General features: G+C 41.4%; 1 protein-coding gene across 6 annotated transcripts in view; it reads left to right on the top strand.

The window, feature by feature from the left end:
- Positions 1–18,616, top strand: part of znf385b (zinc finger protein 385B) — a 71,217-nt gene extending 52,601 nt beyond the window's left edge. For all 6 annotated transcript variants that reach the window (XM_048979542.1, XM_048979541.1, XM_048979544.1 and 3 more), the window contains 6 exons: positions 3,520–3,630; positions 11,827–11,983; positions 14,153–14,413; positions 15,360–15,541; positions 15,672–15,773; positions 16,200–18,616. In XM_048979542.1, coding sequence (XP_048835499.1) covers positions 3,520–3,630; positions 11,827–11,983; positions 14,153–14,413; positions 15,360–15,541; positions 15,672–15,773; positions 16,200–16,412 — 1,026 coding nt within the window. In that variant the 3' untranslated portion in view covers positions 16,413–18,616. The remainder of the gene's footprint in view (positions 1–3,519; positions 3,631–11,826; positions 11,984–14,152; positions 14,414–15,359; positions 15,542–15,671; positions 15,774–16,199) is intronic.
- The last annotated feature ends 6,758 nt before the right edge of the window (positions 18,617–25,374 follow it).

Raw genomic sequence — 25,374 nt, 5'->3', positions numbered from 1 at the left:
GTGCTTCTTCTCCATGGTAACAAGGGCAGCTGTGGATCGAGGCCAGAAAATATCTGGCATCATTAATGTGAATTCATCCCGGGCTTCACAAACCTGACCAATTGCTAACATACCATTATAGCAAAATATCTTTTACTTGTTTCAGAGTTTTAAAGAATCCTTTGATCAAAGAAACTTTTTATTTGAAGTAATACACAGGCCCATACATGACTTATAGCTGTTGTTTGTCAGTGCTAAAAATATCAAAATCAGCAGATCATGTCATCAACTCCTGCTGTCAAAAGTGGTTCACATCTTATACTAAACATAATTTTAAGAAGTGGCGCCCTGATCACTGCCTTGTATTTTTCCTGCTAAGGGGAGACACTTATTTTAAGCAGTCATGTTTTTTTGTGTTTTAGCACATAATCCGTTCTGTGGGCTTTCATTAGCACTGGGGGGATAGATGGAGTGTTGAATCCATCATTACACTCGGATATGTAAACAGACAATGCATTAAACGGTGGACCCTCTCCTCATGTGAAATTCAAGCCAGCTGGTTAAAATATCACTGCTAATCCTTTTAAAGGCAATGAATTGGGTTGCTTTAAAAGCTTTTAAAGATTTATTAGATTATTGAAAGACATCTATCTGGCTTTGATCTTCTGAGACGCAGTTAAAAATATGGAATGGATAAAATTTTCAGGCTGATTCATTGAGTGGGCCGTGGCATAGTTAAAAATCATTGGCACGGTATGGTGTCATTCAGTTCTCTGTGGTTATTCTGCTCTGTACAGTATTGGACACACACACGCACAATGCTGCCCACAGCCCATTAAAATTCCTGCAGACACAAGGAATTGGTTGCGCTTGTTTGAGAACAAATCAGAGTTATCGAAACAGAGGTACTAATTCAGATTCAAAGATAACAGTGTTCTTCGTTGCAAAATCAATGGAGCGACATCCTCGTCTGCATGCATTAGAGCTGTAACGGCATTCTGCGTGGGCATGGTCACAAGAACATGTGTAGGGCATGTGGCTAAGGGTTACACCATTCGGATTTACGGTGCTGTTATCCTGGCTTATGTTCTCAAAACAGAAACCTGGTTTTGCTTGCTTCTAATGGATCCTACTTTAATGGGCTCTTAGATTGGATCCATCTGTGTTCCCAGTTTATCTTTCTTATCTGTTTAAGTTTATTTAATTAATAATAACAACCTGGACACATCTTTGTTTCTGTATGGCATAGTTTTGTCGGTTCTTTTCAAACCTTGACCTAATCGAGAAGAATTCCAGTGCACTTGTGCTTTTGTACCTGTACAAATGGCAAATTAAGTTTCATTTCAACTAACTTGAGATGGGCTGCGTGAGCCATTGCCATGGGTTGTCAGCAGACCTTGAATCCAGCCTCGCTTTTCAGAATGCGTTCCCTTCGAATGCCTGTCATAAGGCAAGTGCGGGACCCTGCCAAAGGACCCAGTGCACCGCAATTCAACTGTTTATTTGTTTCTTTTAGTTTATTTTAACCTGCTCATGTTCTTCTGCTGGCGTTTTGATAGAACTGCGGTCCTAGTTGGCACACTGGGTGGACAGGAAGGTAATATATAAACAGGACTTGATTTCCAATCACTTTTTACATTACACTGAGTCTATAAGGAGAGAGGGATGACATACGGGATCGGAATTGGTTGCTTGGTAATAAGGTGCCTGAAGTCTGTCCTTGTTGTGCTGCTGCTTGTTGCTGAAATGTAATTAACCATGCCTGAGTGATAGCTAAAAGCTAACCTTTAAATGGAATTTCTCCAGCATTCAGGTGATGAATAGCATGGACAGCGGGAAAAAACAGCAGTAAAATACATTTTTTTAACGCAGTCTATATATGGATAGTGTTTAGAAAGGTCAGGAAAAAAGCAAACAGCCAATTAAATGTACGCTAAAGAACATCCAGCAGCTGGTGCCTTTCAGGGCTTCATGCGCTTTCTTTACCTTTCATGTGAGGGTATTTTTATGTAAAAGGATATCGCTGTCCCTGAAATTATATAACGGGGTGCTTTAATTAAAGATTACCAAACGGCTCCTTGCAGAACACCGTGTGTTGTCATGTGGGCAGGCCTGCAGAGGCTCCGCTCTTTGTTTTCATAAATGAGACATGATCTCAAGTGCCTGCCCCTTGGAGCCCACTACGATTATTGGACACCCTTGGGTATCTGCGTGCCGAAACCGTGTACTGCATTAGTGCACACAAAAGGCCATCTGTCAGGTTGAGTTAGTCTTCAGAGCTGTCATACTACTCAAAGGAGCCTTTTTGGGGCAGTCAGGGCGAGTTCGGGAAATACACGCAGTCGGTGGCGCATCAGTGGTTATCCCGAGATTAAAAGTAGCCGTATTACTTAAGGGGAAGCAGAGTGGTGCCCTCTGACTCTTCTGTAATTCACCTTGCCTGTGAGTAATAACATATAAATTCTTAATGGACTGGCTTCTTGATTCTCACCGTGAGCAAAGTGACACCCCAGCGCACTGCCGTTAACAGACGCTCTTCGCACGTTCGGTAGTAATCAGGAGTCAGGGTCTCCGAAGATCAGCTGACAGGCCGGCAGGTGTGTGCGCGTGAGAGGCGAGAGAGAGAGAGAGAGCGAAAAGCAGCAAGAGAGAGAGTAAGAGAGAGAGAGAGAAAGCAAAACAGAAGGAGTAATAGAATGCATGCATTCGCTGTTTAGCAGTGCTGCTGGGTACTTACCGCAGTACGCTCACACCACAGTCCTGAGAGCGGACACTGCTTATCTTCCATACGGTCCACCTCTTGAACTGATATGGAGATCCTACACATGTTCCAGGTACTCGGCTATGATTTTCCAGCCGTCATTCGAACTCCTTTCTTGCTCTTGCCAGTTGATATGTGTCTTTCTGCATCTTTTACATTCAACTTGCTTGCTACATATTTGTCATCGATTTCTGTCAGTCTCTGAGTCGCTACGTAATCAAGCGGCGGTCAGCTGAGCCGCAGTTGCCTGTGGTCGTGTAAGTTTCCTCTGCTCTCACCCGTAATTGCTAAGACGTTCTGCTGCCAAAGTCATATGCGAGACCCCAGGTGCCTAGAAGAAAGCATGAGGTTTGTCTCAGAATGTGATAGATCTACCTACTTGGCGCTGGATTCATTGCGACCTCATCGGCTCTTCATCCAGCACGCCTCCTTATCCTTCACCTTGACACCTCATCCTGAGGGCATGTTTGGAAATAGCTACCGGCATCTTAAAGGGCGTGAAAAACAAAGAGCTCACAGCATCTCTGCTGTATGCTAAAGCAGGAGAAACCCATTCATTATATCCGCACCTGTCTTTGTTTTCATCCATCTGCAGTGTTTATTCTGTGTACCGTGGTTTTGTCCCAAACACAATTATAGTTCCTTTTCTGAAACCCCCAAACTCAGCCAGTATGTATTAGTTTTTCTCTGTGCGGGACTCCAGGATCTCCTCTTCCATGATCACAGGGATGGGCTGGGATACCATTAACCGCCGCTTCTCCTATGTGCTTGTCCTCCAGATGGACCCTGTGCAGAAAGCTGTGATCAACCACACGTTCGGGGTCTCCATCCCTCCAAAGAAAAAGCAAGTTATTTCCTGCAGCATCTGCCAGCTGCGGTTTAATTCAGATGTGAGTATTGGGTGTCTTCTCCTGCGAAACATCTGCCTGTCTGGAGGAATGCGTCGCTGCACGTCAGCGCAAAGTGTACATGTCTCCCTGTATATGTAGGGTTAGGATGACATGGAAAGTGATAAGGCCCATGTCCACAAACATTCAGCCGTGCCACTCGGTCTTATATGCTTTTGCGATATGTGATGGACAGACAGAAATTAGACATGCCTCGTTAGTCTCTTGACAATATTAAGCACATGTTATAATCAAGGTAAGTACCACTAGCTCCTTTTAAGCATCCGGAATGAAATTTCATTTTTTTTTGTGGTTTCTTTGTAGTTATTTTGAAACACTTCATTTGACCACCGAATATGTTAATTTGTATTATGTGTGGCTGGCATTTTAATTGCGTAGTTGATTAATTTCAAGTTTTCCTGCTTAATTAATATTAATGTCCCAACCATTCTCATACAGCTCTCATAGATTAATCTTTAAACTGAAAACGCTGTGGAAGCAACAAGGAGAATATTCACTCAACATCATCTGCCAGGGGACCCATAGGAGAAGCTCTGTCTTTTATTGTTTTTGGGAGATCGGGAATGTGGCACAACTTCCTAATCCACAATGGGCTGAGCCACATGCTTTTTTTACTGCCTTTTTTGCATGACTGAAAGCGAATTCCCGCAACTCTGCCGTCTCCTAGAAGCTGGTTTAAAAGTCGAGAAGTTTTAGAGGTTGAAATCAAGGGCCAGAGAGACAAAGATTAAGGGCATTCGTCTGCCTGTCACTGTTCTGTCTTTGTCTGGAAGTAGGTGCGTAAGTGGGTACGTCTCATTACATAAATCCATGGACGGCGTGTGGAGGGCATATAGGACAGTGTGTATGGCGTCCCTAGGCACAGAACCAGCCTTGAATTTGTTATTCAGCCTTGAAAGAGATCCACTTTATTTTTACTAGGTCTTACATATCAAGATATGTAGGTTTTTTCCCCCCTTATTACTAATCTCCTTCTGCTTTCTCAAATGCCCAAAGCTGGATTTGGTGGCAGATTTTGTGGGTCTTGTTGTCTGGCAGTTTGACACAGGTGTATTCCTTAAATACAACTGCAGTCCGCACAAGCTGGCAGCCAGGAAATTAGCTGTCATGGAGTAAAGAGTGAGCGCCGGCGTAGGTTTAATGCGGTGTCCTCTGCACAGGCGGGCCTTGTAGGGACGGTGTGCTGCATTCGTTCCCCTCTCGCTCACAGCATTGATGAAACCATTACATTTAAAACCGATGCCAATCTGCTGCAGGAACTGGCCTGTTGTGGCTGGAGCTGTCCTATCGAGCTAAGTCTTCCAGTGTGTGAGGGTGGAGGTGGCAGGTATAGCGTGTGTTAGGGCGCTGTGTCTCCAATAGGAAGGTTATGGGTTCAAATGCCGTGGTCAGCAGCGTGATCTTACCATTGCACCCTCAACTCTAATTGCTCCAGACCCTACTTTCCCAGTTGTACATAATTTTGGATAAAAGCATATACTAATCAAATTAATGTACTTGTTTCATAATCCAGTCATCCTTCCAACTGCAGCAGTCTCAACGCTGTGTGCAGCTGGCGGCTTGAAATGCACTCTATATATGCACTTTATATAATCTTTGTCATTATATGAGGGACCTTAGTAATCTTAAACACAATGCCTCAGTAAAACAAGCATCCGGCATTTTTAATTCATTGTCATATTTGCGAAATGGGTTTTTCTTTCTTTTCATTCCCCTTGGAAAATTTATCACACGCTGATGATATATTACTTGTGGAAATGCACTACACAAAAAACCTCATTGATTTAAATGCGTAATTTATTTAAATGCTGAGCACTGAAAAGTTTAAGCACATTTTATATTCTTTCATTTTGAAATGGTAAGAGATATATTTCAGCAGGTCATGAAGCAAAAGAGAGCGGATCTCATTTTCTAGCCTAATGTGCAGTGCTTTTAGACTGTATGATTCTCTTGGAGCAAAGATGTCTATCTTTTCTCCATAATAATCCAGTCTGTTGTTTAACTCAAAGTCAATGATTTTCACTCTTGTTCTGCTCTGTGACCTACCTGTCTGTCTGAGATCCTTCTCATCCATAACCCCTACTGCCCGCCCTTGGCCTTGGTACGTTGTGTTTAAATGGAGATGAAATGCCTAATTGAGTGCCGGAATGAGTCATTGTGCTTGACTTAAGGAGACTCCATTCATGCCTTCTCAGGAAGGGTGAATGTTATTTTTGCAGACTCCAAAGTCTGATTTGGAATAAAACACCAGACATCCAGTTTCCTGTATAATACCTAGTACTTTCTCACCTAATCCACTAAACTCCACAGACCATTAATTCATATAGTAGATCAATTTATTAAACACAGTGTGTTTCCTGTGAGAAAAGCCTTGAAATATGCTGCTTTAGATCTCGTACCTGCTGGGCTGTGTTCCCTTTGAGTGGCATTGTACACCTTCTCAGTGACAGCAGCCTTTGTTGTTGGCATTGTCAAACTGCTGGCATCTTTCCTTTGTGTCTGAGAATAACAAAGCAATTTAATCCCGTTCGTCTTTGTAGAAGGAATTTCCAGTTGGTCACGGGGGGATAAGCAGGTGTCTGGAACCCCTGTCTATTCTTTTCAGTATTTCATTCGAATTTGCTTTGTTTCAAAGTGAAGAACAAATGCCATCAGCACTTTTGTTCTAGTACAGGTGTTCCTGTAAGGAAGGACATGTAACAAATATACTCTGAAGCGCGGCTGTTATCGCAAGACGATACTACCGGAGGTTTCATTACTGACTTGTCCCGCCCCCACCATTCCCTGTTTGACTACAGTCCATTCTTAATGTAATTACGCCAAAACAAACAGACATTTTTAGTCTAGTACTTCTTGTTCTTTAGGCTTACGATAGTGCCATTGTTTGCATAGTGAGATCCTCCCTGGAGTGGTGCAGGAAACATTTACTTAGGTGGGGTGTGCCCACTCTCACCGGAAGTGCTTCTCGTGGCACATGCAAGGCTGATCTGCCTCCCCCAGGTATCTACCAGGGGGGTCTAAACAATGGGAGATGTGCATAGGAACCGCAGCATTTGAGGTTTGCACACAGGTACAATACTGCCACTTTAGCGTGTGCTCTAACGGCTCAGTTCACATTTCTGCATTTCAGCCCACATAATAACAATATAACTTTAGCCACTCCTTTGCTTTTATTCTCAGTGTCTCCCTTATTTATTTGAAAGTTAAAGAATAAGTGATTGAAAATGTAACACATTTAAATGCATGCGCCACTGGAACCTATTTATTTATGCGCCACCCAGTGGTGGAGTGCTAACGCCAGTAGGGCACAGGCTGAAGGAGTACCAGTTCCATATTCTGCTGGGGTTTGCACTACAGGGTCTTTGTTCAAATATTTGTTGACCTTCACAGGACGGCCAACTGTGTGTAAATTTATATTCTGATTTTACTGCGCGCTTGTTAAAATGGTTGGATTGGCGCTAAGTTACAACAAACATTCCAGTCTGATTAGCAGTGACTCATTTCGAGGTTGTGTGCCTCAAATCCTTGCAGAATTGTATTGCTTACACCCAAGAAGTGTTCTTCATATTCACCGTGTAACACACATGCCCATATTTCTAGCAGATTGAAACTTTTTAAGTGTAATAATTATACTGTCAGTCAAACAGGCATGTACCAGACATGCGCCCAAAGTCATTTATCATTTTGACATAGTGTTACTATTTATCATTACGATCTTCACTCTAACAGGAAAATACACTGCAGAGTGCAGGTTTCAAAACTGTGCCTAAGCCTAGCACTTATTTTCAGTATGATTCTGTAAATAAGGAAGCTGATGTTGAACATTCTTGTAGGTATGCAGTAGTCTAGGTTAAATAAATCTTTATTTGCACTTAATAAAATACAGATAACCTTGGTGGGATTCTCACTGATCTGACCTGGTTCATATATGGGACACACCAAGTGTGGTCCTCGAAAAATAGTAGGTTTGGAATTAAATGAAAAGGCCTCAGAGAAGAAGGCAAAATGCTCTTGTTTTAACTGTGGCACATAACTTTAAATATCCTTTTCCTTGAGGGATGTTTCAGCTGAAACATAAATTATTTGTATAGCTTGTGAAGTGTTTGTGTTTGTGTGTACATGGTTGTTTCCCAGAATGCACATAGAGCAAGTTTGCATATGCAGAACCGCAGTATTATAGCCCAGGGGAGTGTGACTTGCCTGACAGGGGTGAACAGATGACACCAAAGTGTCATCTCCACCCCAGCACCTCGGTGTTATGGCTACATTTAGCCGTCCCAGGGACCTGCCAAGTTTACGGTGACACTAAACCACACCAGAGCCCCCAGCCCCGCCGGTAACGTTAATTCCAGGGAGTTATTGAGATCATGGGGGCTCTGATAAAGTGACATTGAAAATCGGTCATTTTCCTCTGACACACTTTATGCCTTTTTGGAGGCGTGATCCACTTTGGGCGGAGAAACAAACAAGGAAGTGAAATATATGGGTCAAAAACTCACCAGCAGCATCCAGCCACCGTGCACTTTGATATCACATGGTCTTCCGGTAGTTGATCTCTCTGAAATAAGAGGTTGCGGAAGGCATGGCTACTGTCCAAAAGCTACAAGCCCTAAATTATGTTTGTGAAATTAAGACTAGATGGCAGATACGAGGGCCCATATTCGATCTGCTTCCTTCATTAAAGTTTCATTATCCTCTTGCCTGCAAGATGTAGTTAACACACAGGATCCTCTGTAGCTTTGCCGAGGGGTTCATACTGTGTCCCTAAAAGAATTTTTCAGGACTTCAGTCGCTTACAGTAAAGGATATTGTCTAGTGATATTGTCTAGCATTTTAGTGTGCGGCATTTGCGATACTATCATTGCTAAGTCATTACGAGATTGAAAGGTAACAAGATATGTCTGTTTGTGTGTGTGTGTGTGGGGGGGGGGGGTGAACAGTGATGTCATTGTTCAGTGTTAACGTTTCCAATTAATTATAATGAGGTATGATTAATTCAGAAGTGAGAGTTTCATTCCAGGGTGCAACGTTCAGTTTCTAGTAGAACGTATCTGTGGAAGATAAAGCTCTGAGACTAAAGGCCACACCTGAACTACAGAATGATGTTGAGGTCTGATTTTCAGGGTCCTACCATGTCTGGATGAAGATGTAAGAACATTTCAGCACTGTGAGGTAACATTATGTAGGAGGCCAGCATTTTCCTTGATTTTTAAATACAATGGCTACATGAATCTGGCATTCATGGTGTATCTGCATGGTTGAAGCCACTGCCGAAAGAGGAATGAATCTGAAGAACTGAATTTTAATAAAAACTAGAATAATGTTTCACAGTCAGCAGAAAAGGTGATCAGATGATCCATCAGTGTGTATATCCATATTACTGTGTACATTCGAATTCATGGATTAAGAAATATAATTTTTTTTTTGTAAATAACATATGCATGTTTAGCTTTGGTAGCTTTGGTAAAAAAATCAAATGGCCTGGCCATTAATTCCTTATATTAAGTCTGCTGTGAGCCCATCATTGGTAGAAACAGACTTGCAGAAATAATGCTGACACTAATATCCATCCAAATATGCAGATAAATAATTGGCATCTACAGGCTTCTAGCTTCAGTCCTGTAAAACTAAACCAATTTAAACTTGATTTTGAACATTATTCTCTGGAGCAATGATAACGAACGCGGCAACAGTAGAAGGCAGGAAGTAGAACCTACGTCATAAAATTAAATGCAATTGCACGGCTTGGAATTCATTGCATCATAGTGCTTTTTGAAAATTATCCAAAAGTTCCAGAATCATGGCTCAGGGAACAAAACAACATCTAACTGTGTGCAACATTTTGATTGAAATGGGTTTGAAAGGCAGCTTTCTTTCAGTGATGAAACTACGGGAATCAAACACTGAAAAGAAAAACTGATAGAAAGGCTTATAGTTTTGGCAGTTGACATTTGTGTTGTATAATTGCTGATTCATCCATGTGATCGGGAAAAAAAAAAAATAAAACGTCTACGCATCTCATCGCCAGTCTGCCAAAGTCATACGCCACTCTGGAAAAGATGCACACATGCCAGTGATTTTAGATTTTAATGCTGAAAAATGCCTGCACTGGTGTTCATGTAGGCTTGAATATAGGACTGTGGTTTCTGTAATGGAATTCACTAAGAATGATCTGTTCAAGTTAGCCCATGTGTAATAGCTGCAGATATTTTTACTTTTGATGGCTATTGCAAATAATGTAAGCAATACTGTGGGACAATAAAAGCTGTGCTGAAATTGTATGCAAGTCTTTCGGTTTGCAAATACTGACAGTCAAAGGTAACATTTTTACGTAATATGCCAAGCTGTAGGAAATAGAGCCTGAAATGTTTTGACTGCCGAACTAAGAATTTCTGTAATTTATCAAATGTAACACATCACCTTCCATGGCTTGATGCAATGAGCACTTGAAAATGAGATGTTGTTTTTTTTTCCTATCACTCTCACGTGGTTTGATGTTTGTTGTCAGTTCTGTCCTGCTGTCTTTGAAACGATAGCTGTTTTGCACACTGCAGGTTACACAAAAAACCATGCAGTAATAGGCACAGATCTTCCCATGCCGCCAGCAAGCAGGCGTTACAGTGAGCTTGGGAGAGAAGCTGTCGTAGAAATGCTGGTCACGTTGAATTCTCCTTACCGGTGCACGGTCACAGACCTGAAAATGAACTCCGAGCCATAAGACTAGTTACTCAGACACTTCAGAACTTCCTCACAATCATCCATGACAAAATATAATGAGCTACTTAAAACAGAAATAGTCAGTTTTGGATATGAGTGCGGACCTGCACAGCCACACAGCCGTCTGTGACTGATAAAAACAGGAAAAACTCACAGCTGGTTTTTGATTTTAGTCGACTCTAGCCTCCTCGTCTGAATGAGTGTGCCCAGTTTGGTTGTGGTCACATGAGTGACAGCGAATGATGGTGACAGTTGTTGGCTTGGTAGCGGCAGAGAAACCGCAGTCCTAGCTTTGTGCTCTCTGTGATGTGCACTGTGGCTGTGTACCGCCAGTGTGTTCACGGTCCACTTCACTTCAGCAAGCGGGCAGTGGACAGTCTCTGCAGTGTCCCTGTCTCCTCGTCCTCTGCTTCTGATAAACAGTAATGCATAACATAAAAAGACCTACATGCACTGTTCTTTCCTTACACCTTACCATTACATTACTTGCATGCTTGAGTTACTATTGTTTTGTTTTTATTTAAAAAGATATATTAACTGTGGAAGTTAATATGTTTCTTTCAATAGAGGCACCTACTGTATGTCGACAGTTTATAAAAGGCAATTGGCTGTCTGATGACGAACATTAGCCTTTATACACTGTCCTTTAGCAGATTACACACCAACAGATGAACACACCCTTAACAACTTCACCGTTTTACATATTATTTACTTAATTTTATTTCTAGTCCAATGCTTTTTTTATATGTAAGTCTTTATTTTGCTTTTCTATAAGGTGCCATATTTCCCAGATTAACTCCTAAACACTGAATTGTGGTATGCAATAGTTGTGATTTGATTTATTATGCACACAAGAGACCTCAATTTAATAAACCAGTAGGACTTCTTACATGCTGAAATTCATTTGGGCAATGAGGAATATTTTTGAATTCATTATAGCATTAGCAATTTCTATTCCCGTGGACACCTAACCATGATTACTTTCAAACAGTATCAGTATTCTCATTTCATTTCCTGTTACAGTGATATCATAACAAACATTCTGTACTTACTATAAAATTGCTTCTGGTCTTCTTCTTTTGGTTTAAAACGTTTAAGCGTGTACTCAGTAGTAACCACTCTAAACACTGCTGCCTCATAATAAATGCTCTATTTTTTTTTTCACATGCAGTTTTATTAAAATGTAAATATTATAACAATATGGACACACGTTTCACATGTTAATATTCCCAAAATTCAAATAGTTTTCCCTGTAGCTGACAGAACATTGCAGAACTTTAGAGCAGACAACTGAATCACGCTCGTCAATCATGTGCAAATATTTGAAGTTCCCCCTCCCATTCCCTTTGAAAACGGTGCCTACTATTAAAAGCTGTGTCTTTTCCTTGAGTGTTTGGGCCACGAGGAGATTCCCTGCTAGAAATGAGCCTGATCGCATAGTTCATTTGTTCTCCTTTGTAGAGCCAGGCCGAGGCACACTACAAAGGCAGCAAACATGCCAAGAAGCTCAAAGCACAGGAGTCTACGAAAAATAAGCAGAAAAATGCTTCTTCCAGGGACAAGGCAAAGACAATCACCAGCTCCGCGGCAGGCACTGCCAACAACCCTGACCAACCAGGTTAATAGCTCCTTTTGTTCTCGTCCACCGTGTCTCCTGTGAGTGATGTGCATGCTCTGAGCTGCTTCTTTATTTATTTTTTCGTTAGTGTCATTGATCTTTGTCACTGGCTTGCGTGCGTGTGTATGTGTGTGCACATCCATGGGCTGCTGCATGCACACACACTCTGTTTTCCTTTGTTACTCCCCTGCTCCTGAATAATGCCTCGGTCCCGCTAGGGGGGATTACTTATTCAAAGGCTCCTGTGAGATGAGAGCATCTTGCTCATTTGGATTTAATGCTCAGGGGTGTTTGAAACCACATCACCATCCTCTTATAGCTCATTCTCGTGAGATGAGGTAAGTGTGCATTGTTCAAGCCCCCTTTCACGGCGCGGCCCGCCTTTCCTCGAGCGTAGGTGAGGGGTTTGGCCTGACATATCTGTAATCAGATCACTCTCGGTGGAATTAAATCCCTTTTGTGTCACCGGCCTGGGTGGTCATTTCAGATTTCAGTCCTACTTGATGTGTGTTAAGGGTTTCTGAAACCCATGACTGTGAGGCATGATGGACGCTCGTGTGTAAGTGGAGAGAGGTACGAGTCGAGCGATAGGGAAGGTCATAGCGACAGTGCTATTCATCTTGGCCACATCTGTATCAGAGCCTCAGCACTTCAAAAAGAATCATTTTCTCTTAAGGTCAGACAGCACGGGATAGTCTCTATGCTGCGTGAACTGTTTCAGCTCCCAGCAACACCATTATTATATAAATATGTATATTGTGAAGTTCTTAATTTTCCCTTACATGATATTTTTCTCTCTGTTTGTCTTTCTATATTACTGAACTAATAATGTTCTTCCCTTACGCATTTCATTTGTGTGTATAATTTTGAGGTCCCAGCTCTGGCGCTTCACTTAAGTAACGCAAAAATTCTTGACCTTCCCCTGCAGAAGGTCAAGAAAAATGTTGAAAATGGTACATACACGCCGTATGTGCATGCTCTTCAAAGCTGAACCCTCTGCCATAGGAGGCACGGGGTCCAGATCCCCCACAGAGTGGTTAACTGATTTCACAACTCTTATCATGCACAAGAAAGTTCCTCAGATGACAGTTCAGCACAACCAAGGGCCTCATTAATATTTGATATCCCCTCGTAGATCACAGAGGATTAATGTCATGGTGATGCACGCCATGCCGCCAGGTGCCCGCTGTGCTCTTCCTGGGTTTATTTAGGCCCAAATGGACGCTTCTAGCACAACATCTGTAATTTTTAGCAAAAAAAAATAAATCCTAGTAGGAGAGGATGAAGTAGAATTTAATTTGTGGTGAGAAACTTGAAAAAGTGAAACTGCTGAAAATTAAATTAAACTTCTCTGCTTTATATAATGGTGCTTTTACTTCTTAAACAGCACTCTCCATTATTCACAAATCCAGCAAGCTCTGTGAATTTACACTGACTGTCCTTCCCAAAACTAGCAACCATGGTATAAGCTCGGATTAATGGATTTGTTTTCGACAGAGTAAGACTGGCCAATGAAAACCAGTTCTTTCTTTTTTTCTGTTCTCAATTTGGTGAACGTTATTGTAGGAAGACGCATGCAAGCGTCAAGAGTCTGAAGCATAAAATTGAAAATATGCAGCTCTGCGGGCACCGTCAGCACCTACAGTGTAAACACAGTCGCTCACGGGAGGCGAGTCAGCTCTCCTGTACTCTCCGTGTCACGCAGCTATCCGGTGGGGTGCCATCAGTAAAAGAACGGGAAATGATTAATTCAGAAGTCAAATGCGGATGAAAAAAAAAAGGAAAAGAAAGGACTGTCTACTGATGCTTATCAGTGCTTAGCGCGCGTTACGCCGGAGAAGCCGATTTTGGCTGGCTATCCACATAGAGTGTGTCATGAACTGCGGATGACATTGCTGAAATCAGCAGTGTTCCCTCTCAGAGGGACGTTGCGATGGTTTGTACAGCGTGCAGATGCAGAGTCACAAGGTGACAGGGTCAGAGTGGGGAAAGGGGGACAGTCGTGCGGTGGAACCACTCTCAGGGACAGAGGGGGTCGGGGAGGAGGTTACGCAAATGGCGTTTAATGAAAAAATGCGTCAGAAGATTTTTGTGCGTATGAGTGTTGCCCGTAATCTACGAAAATACAATTACTGTACTAATTGTCAGCTTGTATCCCCCCTCCCCCAGAAAATAACGAGGCGACCCCCACTGTGCCTAAAGCCGCCACTCTTCCTAAACCTTTTGCCCCCGCTGCTGGCGCGGTCCCGGTGCTCAGCCTCTGCAAGCCTGCGCCGGAGCCTGTGGCTGCCCTCCCCCCTGTCGAGACGCCGGCGCAGACGCCTGCAGCCACCGATGAGTCTGAGGAGGAAAAGGCCAAGAAGCTTCTTTACTGTTCGCTATGCAAAGTGGCCGTCAACTCGCTCTCCCAGCTGGAGGCTCACAACTCAGGTGCTTTTGTCATTCCCCGCGGGGCTTCCCTGTCATTTCTGCAGGGGGCCACTGAAGTCTCTCAACACCGTTTTCACTCAGACTTTTGGATAAAATATCAAATGTAGGTGATACACTTTATAGTGTAACATTTTTACAAATGTAATATATATATAAGTGTAATATCGTCGGCCAATGAAAACCATGTATGTACACAACTTAACGATTGTCCCTTTTATTGTGAATATAGGTAGAACAACCTCATTCTCCTCTGTCCACTGATAATGTTTGACATCTACAGTAACTTACCAATGAAAAGATATTTTATGAAGTAATATAACTAGTATTTATGCTGGTAGTAGTTAACATTTGTTTTCATGATGGTCCTTTGGACAGATTACTAATTTTAACAGCTTAATGCTGTTAGGTAGGTAGCTGGTTAAATAACATCATTGTTAATTGTTAATATAAAACAAGATTTGTTTCTATCGTTAGCACTGACATATTTGGCTATCTGTGGTGTAAGGGTGTCTCATTGCATTGTTTTAGGTTAAGTCTGCACAGTAGCTGATATATCAAGTTGTGAGTGTGTGTGTGTGTGTGTCTCCCATTGCACTGGAATCCCACGGTGCACCCAAGGCTTGTGCCGTGTGCCGTCTGGGATAGGGTCCAGGACCCTGGCCGGGATAAGGGGCTAGGAAATGGATAGATACTTATGAATTAATAAAATAAGGGTAGTAAAAACAACAGTACTAAATTATTTACTCTATATTATTTGCATATACTGTAGTATTAATGGCCATAGCAACCTCAATTTGAAGTACTTAAAAAAAGTGTCTTTGTATATGTGTGCTTTTAACTGGGGATGGCTTTAATGTGTTTCAATGACTCGCAGTGCCATTGCGACAGTGGCTGCACTCCTAATTAAATGTAGGCATCTGCGGATACTTTGTTTTCGTCCCGGAAGGTTCGAAGCACAAGACCATGCTTGAAGCCAGAAACGGAGCCGGCCCCATTAAGGCTTATCCCAGACCGGGCTCCAAGCTGAAGGTCCAGGCTGCTGTGACGAAGGGGTCTGGGCTTCAAAACAAAACGTTCCACTGCGAGATCTGCGATGTCCACGTCAACTCGGAGATTCAGCTTAAGCAGGTGACGCCCGCTACGCTAACGCCGTAGCACATGCCAACCCACAGCACTTGCTTGCTATGTCAGTGGGTTATAACATTATTATGGGTCATAAATGCTTCTCGGAATGAGTGATGGTCTGCTGTCTTTGCAGCACATTTCTAGCAGAAGACACAAAGACAGGGTGGCTGGGAAACCCATAAAGCCCAAGTACAGCCCCTATAACAAGCAGCAACGTAGCACCAACACCTTGGCAGTAAGAATTCTTTTGCTTCACTTCCATGTCTCTCTGCGCCAATATGCCTTAGATTAATGCTCGAACCATCTAATATTTATTTCCTTAGTGGCTTTTTTATATGTGAGGTTGGAGGCTTAAATGAAGTCTTCCTATGAATTTTAACATCATCTGGTCCGACTATTGGATGATTAATCTTTATATAACAGCCTGACTAAATCTAGCTGAACCTATTTCTTGTGACAGTAACCCAGTGGTTTTACATTTCTAGTGAAGAGTGCGTCACATTAAAGAAATGCTATTCTTTTGAAAGTTCAAATGGGTTGATGTCTTTTTAAGGCTCTCAGACAAAAATAAAGTCTCAGTGGCAGCTTTCGAATGTAAACAGTTTTTTCTATTCACGGTTCTTTTGAATATTTACTCATAAACCTGCCCTTCTACCCTCAGGCCAAACTCGCATTCCAAAAAGACCTGGTGAAGCCACTGTCGCCAGCTTTCATTTCGGCCCCGTTCTCCGCCACGACGGTGCCCTCCATCTCCCTGCACCCGCGACCCAACACCTCCCTCTTCCAGGCGGCTGCTCTTCCAGCCTCCTTCCTCCGAGCCGCCCCTGGACCCATTCGACCAGCGGCGGGTTCCATCCTATTTGCTCCTTATTAATCCCTTCACCCACACTAGAGTGGAGGCCGAACCTCCTCAGGCTGAGCGACCATTCCAGAAGGGCCTCTTCAGTGCCGTACGTCATGCAGTGGAGGTCCCAGCTGCACCCAGAGCAACATGGATTCTTCCATGACTTGACAGGACTGGGAGTGCTTCAGACGACAGTGTGTTGATTTAGCTTATTTTCCCTCAACGGTGTTGTCCAAGCGACTGAACCAAATTGGATCGACCGAGGGCTTGTACATGTGATACATTAGGAATGAAGAACATCAAACTGCTTCCTGAATGACTTGAAGTTCCACCGTCTTCCGATTCAATGACAAGTGACAGCTTCACCTACCCATGTAATGTGGTTTGCCACCATCTCATAGGACAGTGTGCAAAATTCAATCACATCATGATGTTGTCAGGGATTGTATAATGCTGTTTGGGCCTAAGTGCTGTTGTGTATTGTTGTAGTTAATGAGCTATATTTCGTTTTATTTATTGCCTACTGATTCTATGTTTTTCTCTGCACAAACACCTCAGAAGAGAACAACTCCCAGATAGCCATAATAAATCATGTCTCAGTAAAAGTATTTTCAGCATATGCTTTTGAAGGAGGTTACAGTTCAAATTCTCAGTGGGTTGGACTGGTAACTGCAGTTAAAGTTAAAGAAAAAAGGTAACATATGGCAATTATCCATTATCTTACCTGCCTGTTTTTTGGCAGGGAATTCATTGGCCTTTCATTACTTTGCAATAGTGTAACAATAGCACGTTACCTTGCAGCCCCACAGCGCAATAATGTACAGATCATTAGATATTTATATTCATTTTAGTGTGTTTAATGTTTACTGTGCAAGTTAAAAGAATTGTATTGTATGGGGGCAGAGATAAAGTGCTTAGATACAGTGATTTGTATTTTTAGAACCTTAAAAACATCCATACTAAGAATTACAAAGAGTCATTCATTTAAATGTAGGATAACTGTTTAGTGTTTAATATGTATGTACAACACAAAAAGACATCTACCTGTAAATGTACCTTTTCAATAAAACCGTAGATTTAAATTGTTTGTTCTCATATTATAAATTGATTTTGTATTATAGAATTCCAAATATATAAGTACAATTCCCACTTTGAAAAGAGTTTATATGAAGCTGATCTCAGTTCAGAAATTAACAGAGCTATATAAAGGTCTACAGCTGACTTGTATTTAGTAGCAAAGCATGCTAATGTAAGAAGAGTAAATTCATATTTTTTTCTGTATGATATGTACAGTATTTATTTTTGGAAAATTTTCTATTTTGCAAAGAGTACCAATACTGTCTTCATTAAACTAGTTTAGAGATAAGTAATTGGAAGGATTGTTTTCTAATAAATGGTTTCATTTATGTCCTTTTTTAAAACCCAATGTTACAATAATTCATTTGTATTGGAAGCATGTACCACTTCAGTCAACTTAAAAAAAAATCTGTATTTCATGAACTTAAACGATGTTCAATTAACATTTAGCCAACAGCACTTTTTGCAGAGGAAAAAAAATGCAAAGGACACTACTCAAGAAAAACGATGTTTACATGCATCAACAAAAGTGATTCATTCACAGTACCTCAATATCGTAATTCCTGCTTTACGGAATTTCTCTGGACATGTTATCTTAGGGGCAGACATGAAAGAGATTTTCCTCAGCTACTAAGGACTTAGAGCAAGTGCTTGTGTCAAATGCTGTAATAAAAGTCACCTATTGACACCTTTGGTAGCATGATCAAAGACAGTATCTTTTGTTGAATTAAACTACCAAAAAAAAAAAAAAAAAATGCCATATCATTGTGGTTCATGGTTCTTTTTCCACAACTAGCCATTCTTTATCATCCAAAATCTGTGTTAACTACATAATTATTATAAGTAAAATGAAGTTTCTCGACATGTCCTTCAATTTCATTTCATAGAAAAATACACAGCTATTGAAGAAGGGTTAGATTTAATGTACCAGTAAATTGTTTTTGATGTTATTCACCTCACCTATCTATGTGTTTGATTTGGTGACATTTCTGTCCCTTCATAAAGGGCAAACGATCTTTACTGTTTATGATTTTGTCTTGTGGCTTATAGCTTAAGCATTTTCTCATTAAATGTTTTAACATCAACGTCTTCTGTTGTCAGAGTTTGGACAGATTCAGGGTTAGACACGTAATATTAAATAAAAAGAAAGATCCTCTGCCCCCCTTGTTGTTCTTGGCGAAAAAATAAGTACTTAATTATGCATTTGTGGTATATCTACATAAACATGTATGAAGCAACAGGAACAGGAGAGGACTGACATAATTGGAAAGCCTGTTCTACACACACTGGAAGAATTGTTTATGTGGAAACTATGTCACTGGCGAAGTATTACAGGTACCCATCAGGGATCCGCCTGGGAGTTCTGTTGGCGTTGTGTGCATCACTGTTGTGGCGGAGCAGGTGACTGTGTTTCGATGTGACGTATAAGAAAGTTCCCCACCACTGTCGTATAAGCTGAATTTGGTAAGGCTGGGGGGTCTTGGGGGGGCGGTGGTGTGGTGGAACCTGGGTTCAAATCTCTGTTGTGTGGAGTTTGCATGTTCTCCCTGTGTTATCATGGGGTTTCCTCTAGGTGCTCTGTCCCCCCCCCCCCCCCCCCCCAGTCCAAAAACAAGCTGTAGCTGACTGGAGTTTCCAAATTGCCCATAGATATGCTTGCGTGAGTGAGTAGTGTGCAAACGTGCCCTGTGATGTGTTGGTGCCCCATCCTGGGTTTTTTTCCCTGCCTTTCACCCATAGCCTCCAGGATAGGCTCTGCCACCCTGAATAGCACATGAGGCTTCAGAAAATGGCTGGATGGATGGCTGGTCCTGCCTGAAATCCCTTAACAGCTGAAATAACGGCTGGTGCTCCCGTTACCGCGCATGCTATTTCAGTGCAGCCATCACAGTAGTCAAGTAGGCGAAGAAACAGAATACAGTAACACATGTCACCCGTCCCATAGAGGCAGCTGAACCCAATCCCGTGTATTTACAATCAGAAGAGGTGTGCTTGCTAAATAAATTCATTTGTTTCGCACCTGTCTGACTGTCTTTTACAAAGACCTATATGATAGAGGGAAGTGAATGTATGTTTAAAAGAGAGTAATCAGTGGATGTTGATTACTAACTGCTTTTTCCATTTATTGGTGCCGTCGCACGAGAGCAGAAAGCACCGCAAAGAAACTGGCGTGTCCTTCTTGAGAAAAATGCTGGAAATCGTACAAGGCACAGGATACCAATTAAAGTAAGCATGCGCACAAATATAAGGACTGGGCAATTCCTCACGATAAACTTTGTGAATTTGCTTTGTTTATTCCAACAGCCCAGCATCCATATACGCTTCTAAAACAATTTGTGAGCCAAAAGAAAACAAGTCAGCATGTCGATGTAGGCATCACAAGCGAAATATGTTTTATGGCTAAACATTATTGTGAATGAAAAATGACGGTATTTACATAAAATGAATATTTAATATGATGTTGTATATTGCAAACTGCACTTCAGATGAATGTTGGTGCCGTCTCGCGGGTTCATTGCGTAAAGGAACAGCCAGAGAGAAAACATTTGTTTAGTTTCTTTTAGTTTGTTCAGCTGCCAGAACATATACACTTTTATACATGAGTCGGTGACTCAGTTCTAGACCTTAAATAGGGACTGCCTGTGACATTTGGATCCTGGGTGAGCTTTTGTGCTCAGCTCCTCGCTGAGGCCAGGCTGGATCACGAATTATATATAGCTCCTGCAGCATTATGCTTCTGAAATATTATCTCACTGCCAGAAATACGAGCATAAGAGAGCTGTAAATCCAAATTATAGACAGGATTAACTGATCTGCCCTATTAATGCCTATGTGAATATTGCTAATGGTTGTTCTGAAGTCACTGAATAGAGCGTTCTAAGAAAAATAGTGGTTTTAATTTCCTGTTACACTATAACAATGTTTATGGGAATACTGTCCCATGCCATCCATAATTTTGTGGGTTGAAAATCTAATAGGAGTACTACCTCACAATTTTGTTGCTCTGTCTCAGTCAAATCTATCCAACAACAGTTAATCTTAGCTCATTGGCCGGCACATACAGATGAATAAGTATCACTTTTAAAAATCACCTTTCACTAAGCCAGTGATACTCCTGTCAGCTCAAGCCCGGACTGAACAACTTGCTCACTTATTCATTGTTTTTTTAACACTCTTCTGAAGCTCTCATGCTATTATTCCTGGTGTTTGGAACCGGCATTTGGTTGTCTGAAAGTTTCTGCTGCAAGGATGTATTTGTAAACAAACTGTAGCTACTTAAGATAATGAGATGTCAAACCTCAAAAGAAAAGCTCTTATCAGACTTTGTGAAGATTTACAGATTAGATTGCTAAAATTATGTTTATATTCAAAACGAGTATCATGAGGCATCTGCATTTTTTCTCCTGGCAGTCTACTTAATAAAAATGTATGTATATGTATACACTCATCAACATCTCATTTTCTCCAGATTTTCTTCAGTTATATCATATTTAAATTTCTTGGTGCATCTTGGTTTTATATTGGCTAGTATTTTTTTTTCTTCATCTATGACTATCTCTGCAGCATTGCCGTGCCCTCAGACAGGCTCAGCACATTTGACTCACTGAGTTCTTGGTAAAATGTCTGGAAGTTGATCACACCAGATTATTTGATTTTAACTTGCCATTTCCAATAAATGTCAGCGCAAGGCCAAGCAATACATGTCTTTTGCAGGTTCCAGTTGTTTTTCACTGAAGTTATTAACCATCAGCAATCCTTAGTGTTCACTTTGCTTATGAGTATTTTAAAATATGCAGTACATGAATCTAGGGTTGAGCTCCTATAATTAATGAATAGCTTAAGCCTCCACACTTGCTGTCCTATCACTGGCAAATTCGACCACAGCAGTTATTAATAACGTTAGTTACTGGCTGGACATAAGCCCTACAGCAGCCTTGCTTGTCTTCACACCTCCCTTCTGCTGCTGTCCATTTGCACTATTATAATGGGTGATGGAAAGGCATCCTGCCCAGGGTGAATGCCAGCCTTGTGCCATCTTCTGGAAGATGCATGGGAAAGACAGAATGTGAAAGTAATCAATCGATTTCACAGTTAATCCAGAAGGTGTATTAAAAATCAGGTTATAGCCTCTTTGCTTCTGTGCTACTGGTGTCATTCTATGACTAAATGTGTAGGCTTTATGTCACCACAACCACCTACAAAAAAAAACGACTGATGCACTGCAAAGGCTGAATCACTGTCCTGCATTTTAACACTCACAGTCAAAATAATCACATGACTCAGCCATGATGTCCGAAATGTAATAAACGGTGTTAGACTCTGAAGCCAGTGTTAAAATCGTCAGGAATGCATAATATCAAATTAATGTGAGGTGTGTAAATCAATAGAAAATATTGTTTATGTATAGGTTCAATGCTTGGCACATACACATCTACACTATAAATCATATTTAAAGGACACATTCTGTCCAGTGTACACATGTTTAAAGAGCTTCTCTCAAATAGAGATTGATAATACTGGTAAACCAACAGACGAGCACAATGCAAGAACAGGTCCTAAATGCACCGCAGCTAAATAGGTGTTTAGTGTTTTGTATGTTGCACGAGCAGACCCATGGGGAAGAGATCTGAAAAGCTGTCCTGCTTAGCTACAGCCAGACACTCGCGTTGTTTAATGCGAAGCTTGTGATAGTCACTCAGCTTTCGGTTGCAAAGCTGTTTTAGGGGTGACAGCCAATAATTGCATATCTGCAGAATGACTGCACAACACCGACAGAATGATGGGCTCAATCAGAATGAAACTTATCTCTACATCCGCTCATTACGGAAATGAGCCTCTGCAGACATGTTCTATAAATGGGTCCAGTGTTGTCTATGTCTATGGTCTACATGTGGTCTTGTTCTAATCTAATGCTGTCTTCTGCCATAATGGTAATTTCATTTCGTGGTGATATATATGGTGATATATATGTCATGTTCATTTGAATAGCTTAAGCCTTGAGGCATTTGAAATTGATACACTGGTATTATTTCTTCTTGTATATTTTAAATAAGACCTAAAAATTAGAGCAAACATCCTTGTGATCACAAGGTAATTTGTTTGTAAAACATACTTATTTATCAGTTATTCATGAATACCTGTTCGTGGTCATGCCTGCCAAAATCACACACTATATCAAGGATAGAATCCATCTACACCCATTTGGCCAGTGTGTGTGTGTGTGTGTGTGTGTGTGTGTGTGTGTGTGTGTGTGTGGCGGGGGGGGGGGGGGGCGCATGGAGGGGAGCAGGAAACACCCCACGGAGAGGACATGCAAACTACGTAAAGACATGCTGACCACTGCGGGTCCGTGTCACCGCTTCTGGGCTGTTAACCTGTCATCGAGATTCTTAAGGAATCATTTACAAACTAGACAAACAGAGACATCTAGTGGTGAATCGCGCGTTTTACATGTGCATATTCCCCCCCCCCCCCCAAAAAAAAAAAAAAAAAACACAAAAAATAAGCGTCCATTTCCATACATAACAAACCGTTTTTCGTTTATAATGTCTAATTAATCACGATTAATCGCTGTCAAATACGAGACAATGCAGAATCAGTCCATCATCTATTGACATTTAAAGGTAACAAATGTTCTTGTTAAAAATATATTGCTCTTGAATGTCATTATGTCAGCTATTATGTAGTTAGTTGTAACTCAAATAGGAGGAATTCTCTTATTTCAAATTTCCCTTAGATCATTACTTCAAGAATACTAATTGCTGGATAAGAGAAATCATTATATAAAAAACAGTATGAAAACTTGCTGGAAATGTAAATTCCTTTTTACTTGCATCTGACATCAGACTTAATTGAGTCAGATTTTCTATGGACTTAAAATATGCAGTATGATATAGTTCCACCACAACTTACCTCATCTTCCCACTGCTTTTCCTGTTGAGGGTGGCGATAGGATTTAATTATTTTTTATGTTAAACAAAAACCCACACAACATCGGTAGAACGTGTAAACTCCACACCCACACGCACGCACACACACACACACAGGTTTCTAATTATGTCTTTGTGGGGACTCTTTATTCAATCTATGGGCAAAACCCTAATCCCAACAATGAGGACCTTAACCCCTACCCAGCCCTACTCTTAACCATAAGTAACCAAACAAAATATGAGACTTTTGGCATTTTTTGTTTTTAACTGCATTCACAGATCTTCATGGATAGCTGAAAAATAGTTCCCACAACGTCAAAATATCAGGTTTTTAATTACATTTTGGGGAACATTTGGTCCCCACAATGTAATGTACTATAAGCATAATCAACACACACACACACACACACATTTGTATTCATATCCTTATAGGGACTCTTAATGAAGTAGATGTGTTCTTCCCTTCATATAATTCATATAATATGTTCAGTTTTCATTTGAGAGGTCAGCCATCCATCGCTCAACCATTTCTCTGATACAGGGGGTCAGTCTTAGGCAGCAAAGGGCATAAAGCACAGTAACACCCTGGATAAGATGCCAGTTCATTGCACCAGTTCAGTTAACTGCATGTTTATTTTAATTGCAGGAAAAAACCAACACAAAACAGTAGTAATATGTATACTTCACATACAGACAGGGCGTGAAATTCAAACCTCCAACCCTGGAGGTGTGGGGTGACCCATTTGCCTCATTAGTATGTCACTTTGGACAAAAGTGAGTGCTAAGTAATAATCCTTTGTTGGCCATTGCGCGCGTACAAGTACAGCCGTGGCCAAAAATTTTGAGAATCACACAAACATTAATCTTCACAAGGTCTGTTGCCTCAGTTTTTATGATGCCAATTTGCAAATCGTACTCCAGAATGTTATAAAGAGTGATCAGATGAATTGCAAATTCCCTCTTTGCCGTGAAAATGACTTAATCCCCAAAAACCCATTTCCACTGCATTTCAGTCCTGCCACAATAGGACCTGCTGACATCATTTCAGTGATTCTCTCGTTAACACAGGTGAGAGAGTTAACGAGGGCAAGGCTGGAGATTCATTCTGTCATGCTGATAGAGTTAGAATAGCAGACTAGATGCTTTAAAAGGTGGATTGTGCCTGAAATCATTGTTCTTTCTTTGTTAACCATGGCTACCTACAAGAAAACATGTGCAGTCACCATTGCTTTGCAAAAAAACAAAAAGGGCTTCACAGGCAATGATATTGTTGTTAGTAAAATTGCACCTAAATCAACCATTTATTGGATCATCAAGAACGAGGAGAAAGGTTCGATTGTTGTGAAGAAGGTTTCAGGGTAACCAAGAAAGCCCAAGAAGCACCAAGACCGTCTGCAAAAGGAACAGGGACTGGGGTAAAGTCATTTTCTCTGATGAATCCTCTTTATGATTGTTTGTGGCATCCGGAAAAAAGATTGTCTGAAGAAGAAAAGATTAGCGCTACCATCAGTCCTGTGTCATGCCAACAGTAAAGCATCCTGAGACCATTCATGTGTGGGGTTGCTTCTCAGCCAAGGGAGTAGGCTCACTCACAACTTTTCCTAAGAACACAGCCATGAATAAAGAATAATACCAAAACATCCCCCGTGAGCAACTTCTCCCAACCATCCAAGAACATTTTGGTGATGAACAATGCCTTTTTTCAGCATGATGGAGCATCGTTCATAAGGCAAAAGTGATGACTAAGTGGCTCGGGGAACAAAACGTGGACATTTTGGGTCCATGGCCAGGAAACTCTCCCGACCTTAATCCCATTGAGAACTTGTGGTCAATCCTCAAGAGGTGGGTGGACAAACAAAAACCCACACATTCTGACAAACTCCAAGCAACGATTATGCAAGAATGGGCTGCCATCAGTCAAGATTCGGCCCAGAAACTGATGTCAGGGCGAACTGCAGAGATCTTGGAAAAAGGACAAGCAAATA

This window comes from Brienomyrus brachyistius, chromosome 16, assembly GCF_023856365.1.
Source record: "Brienomyrus brachyistius isolate T26 chromosome 16, BBRACH_0.4, whole genome shotgun sequence".
Classification (NCBI taxonomy): Eukaryota; Metazoa; Chordata; class Actinopteri; order Osteoglossiformes; family Mormyridae; genus Brienomyrus; species Brienomyrus brachyistius.
The sequence above is the reverse complement of the archived record's forward strand: the minus strand, read 5'-3'. Positions and strand labels throughout refer to the sequence as shown.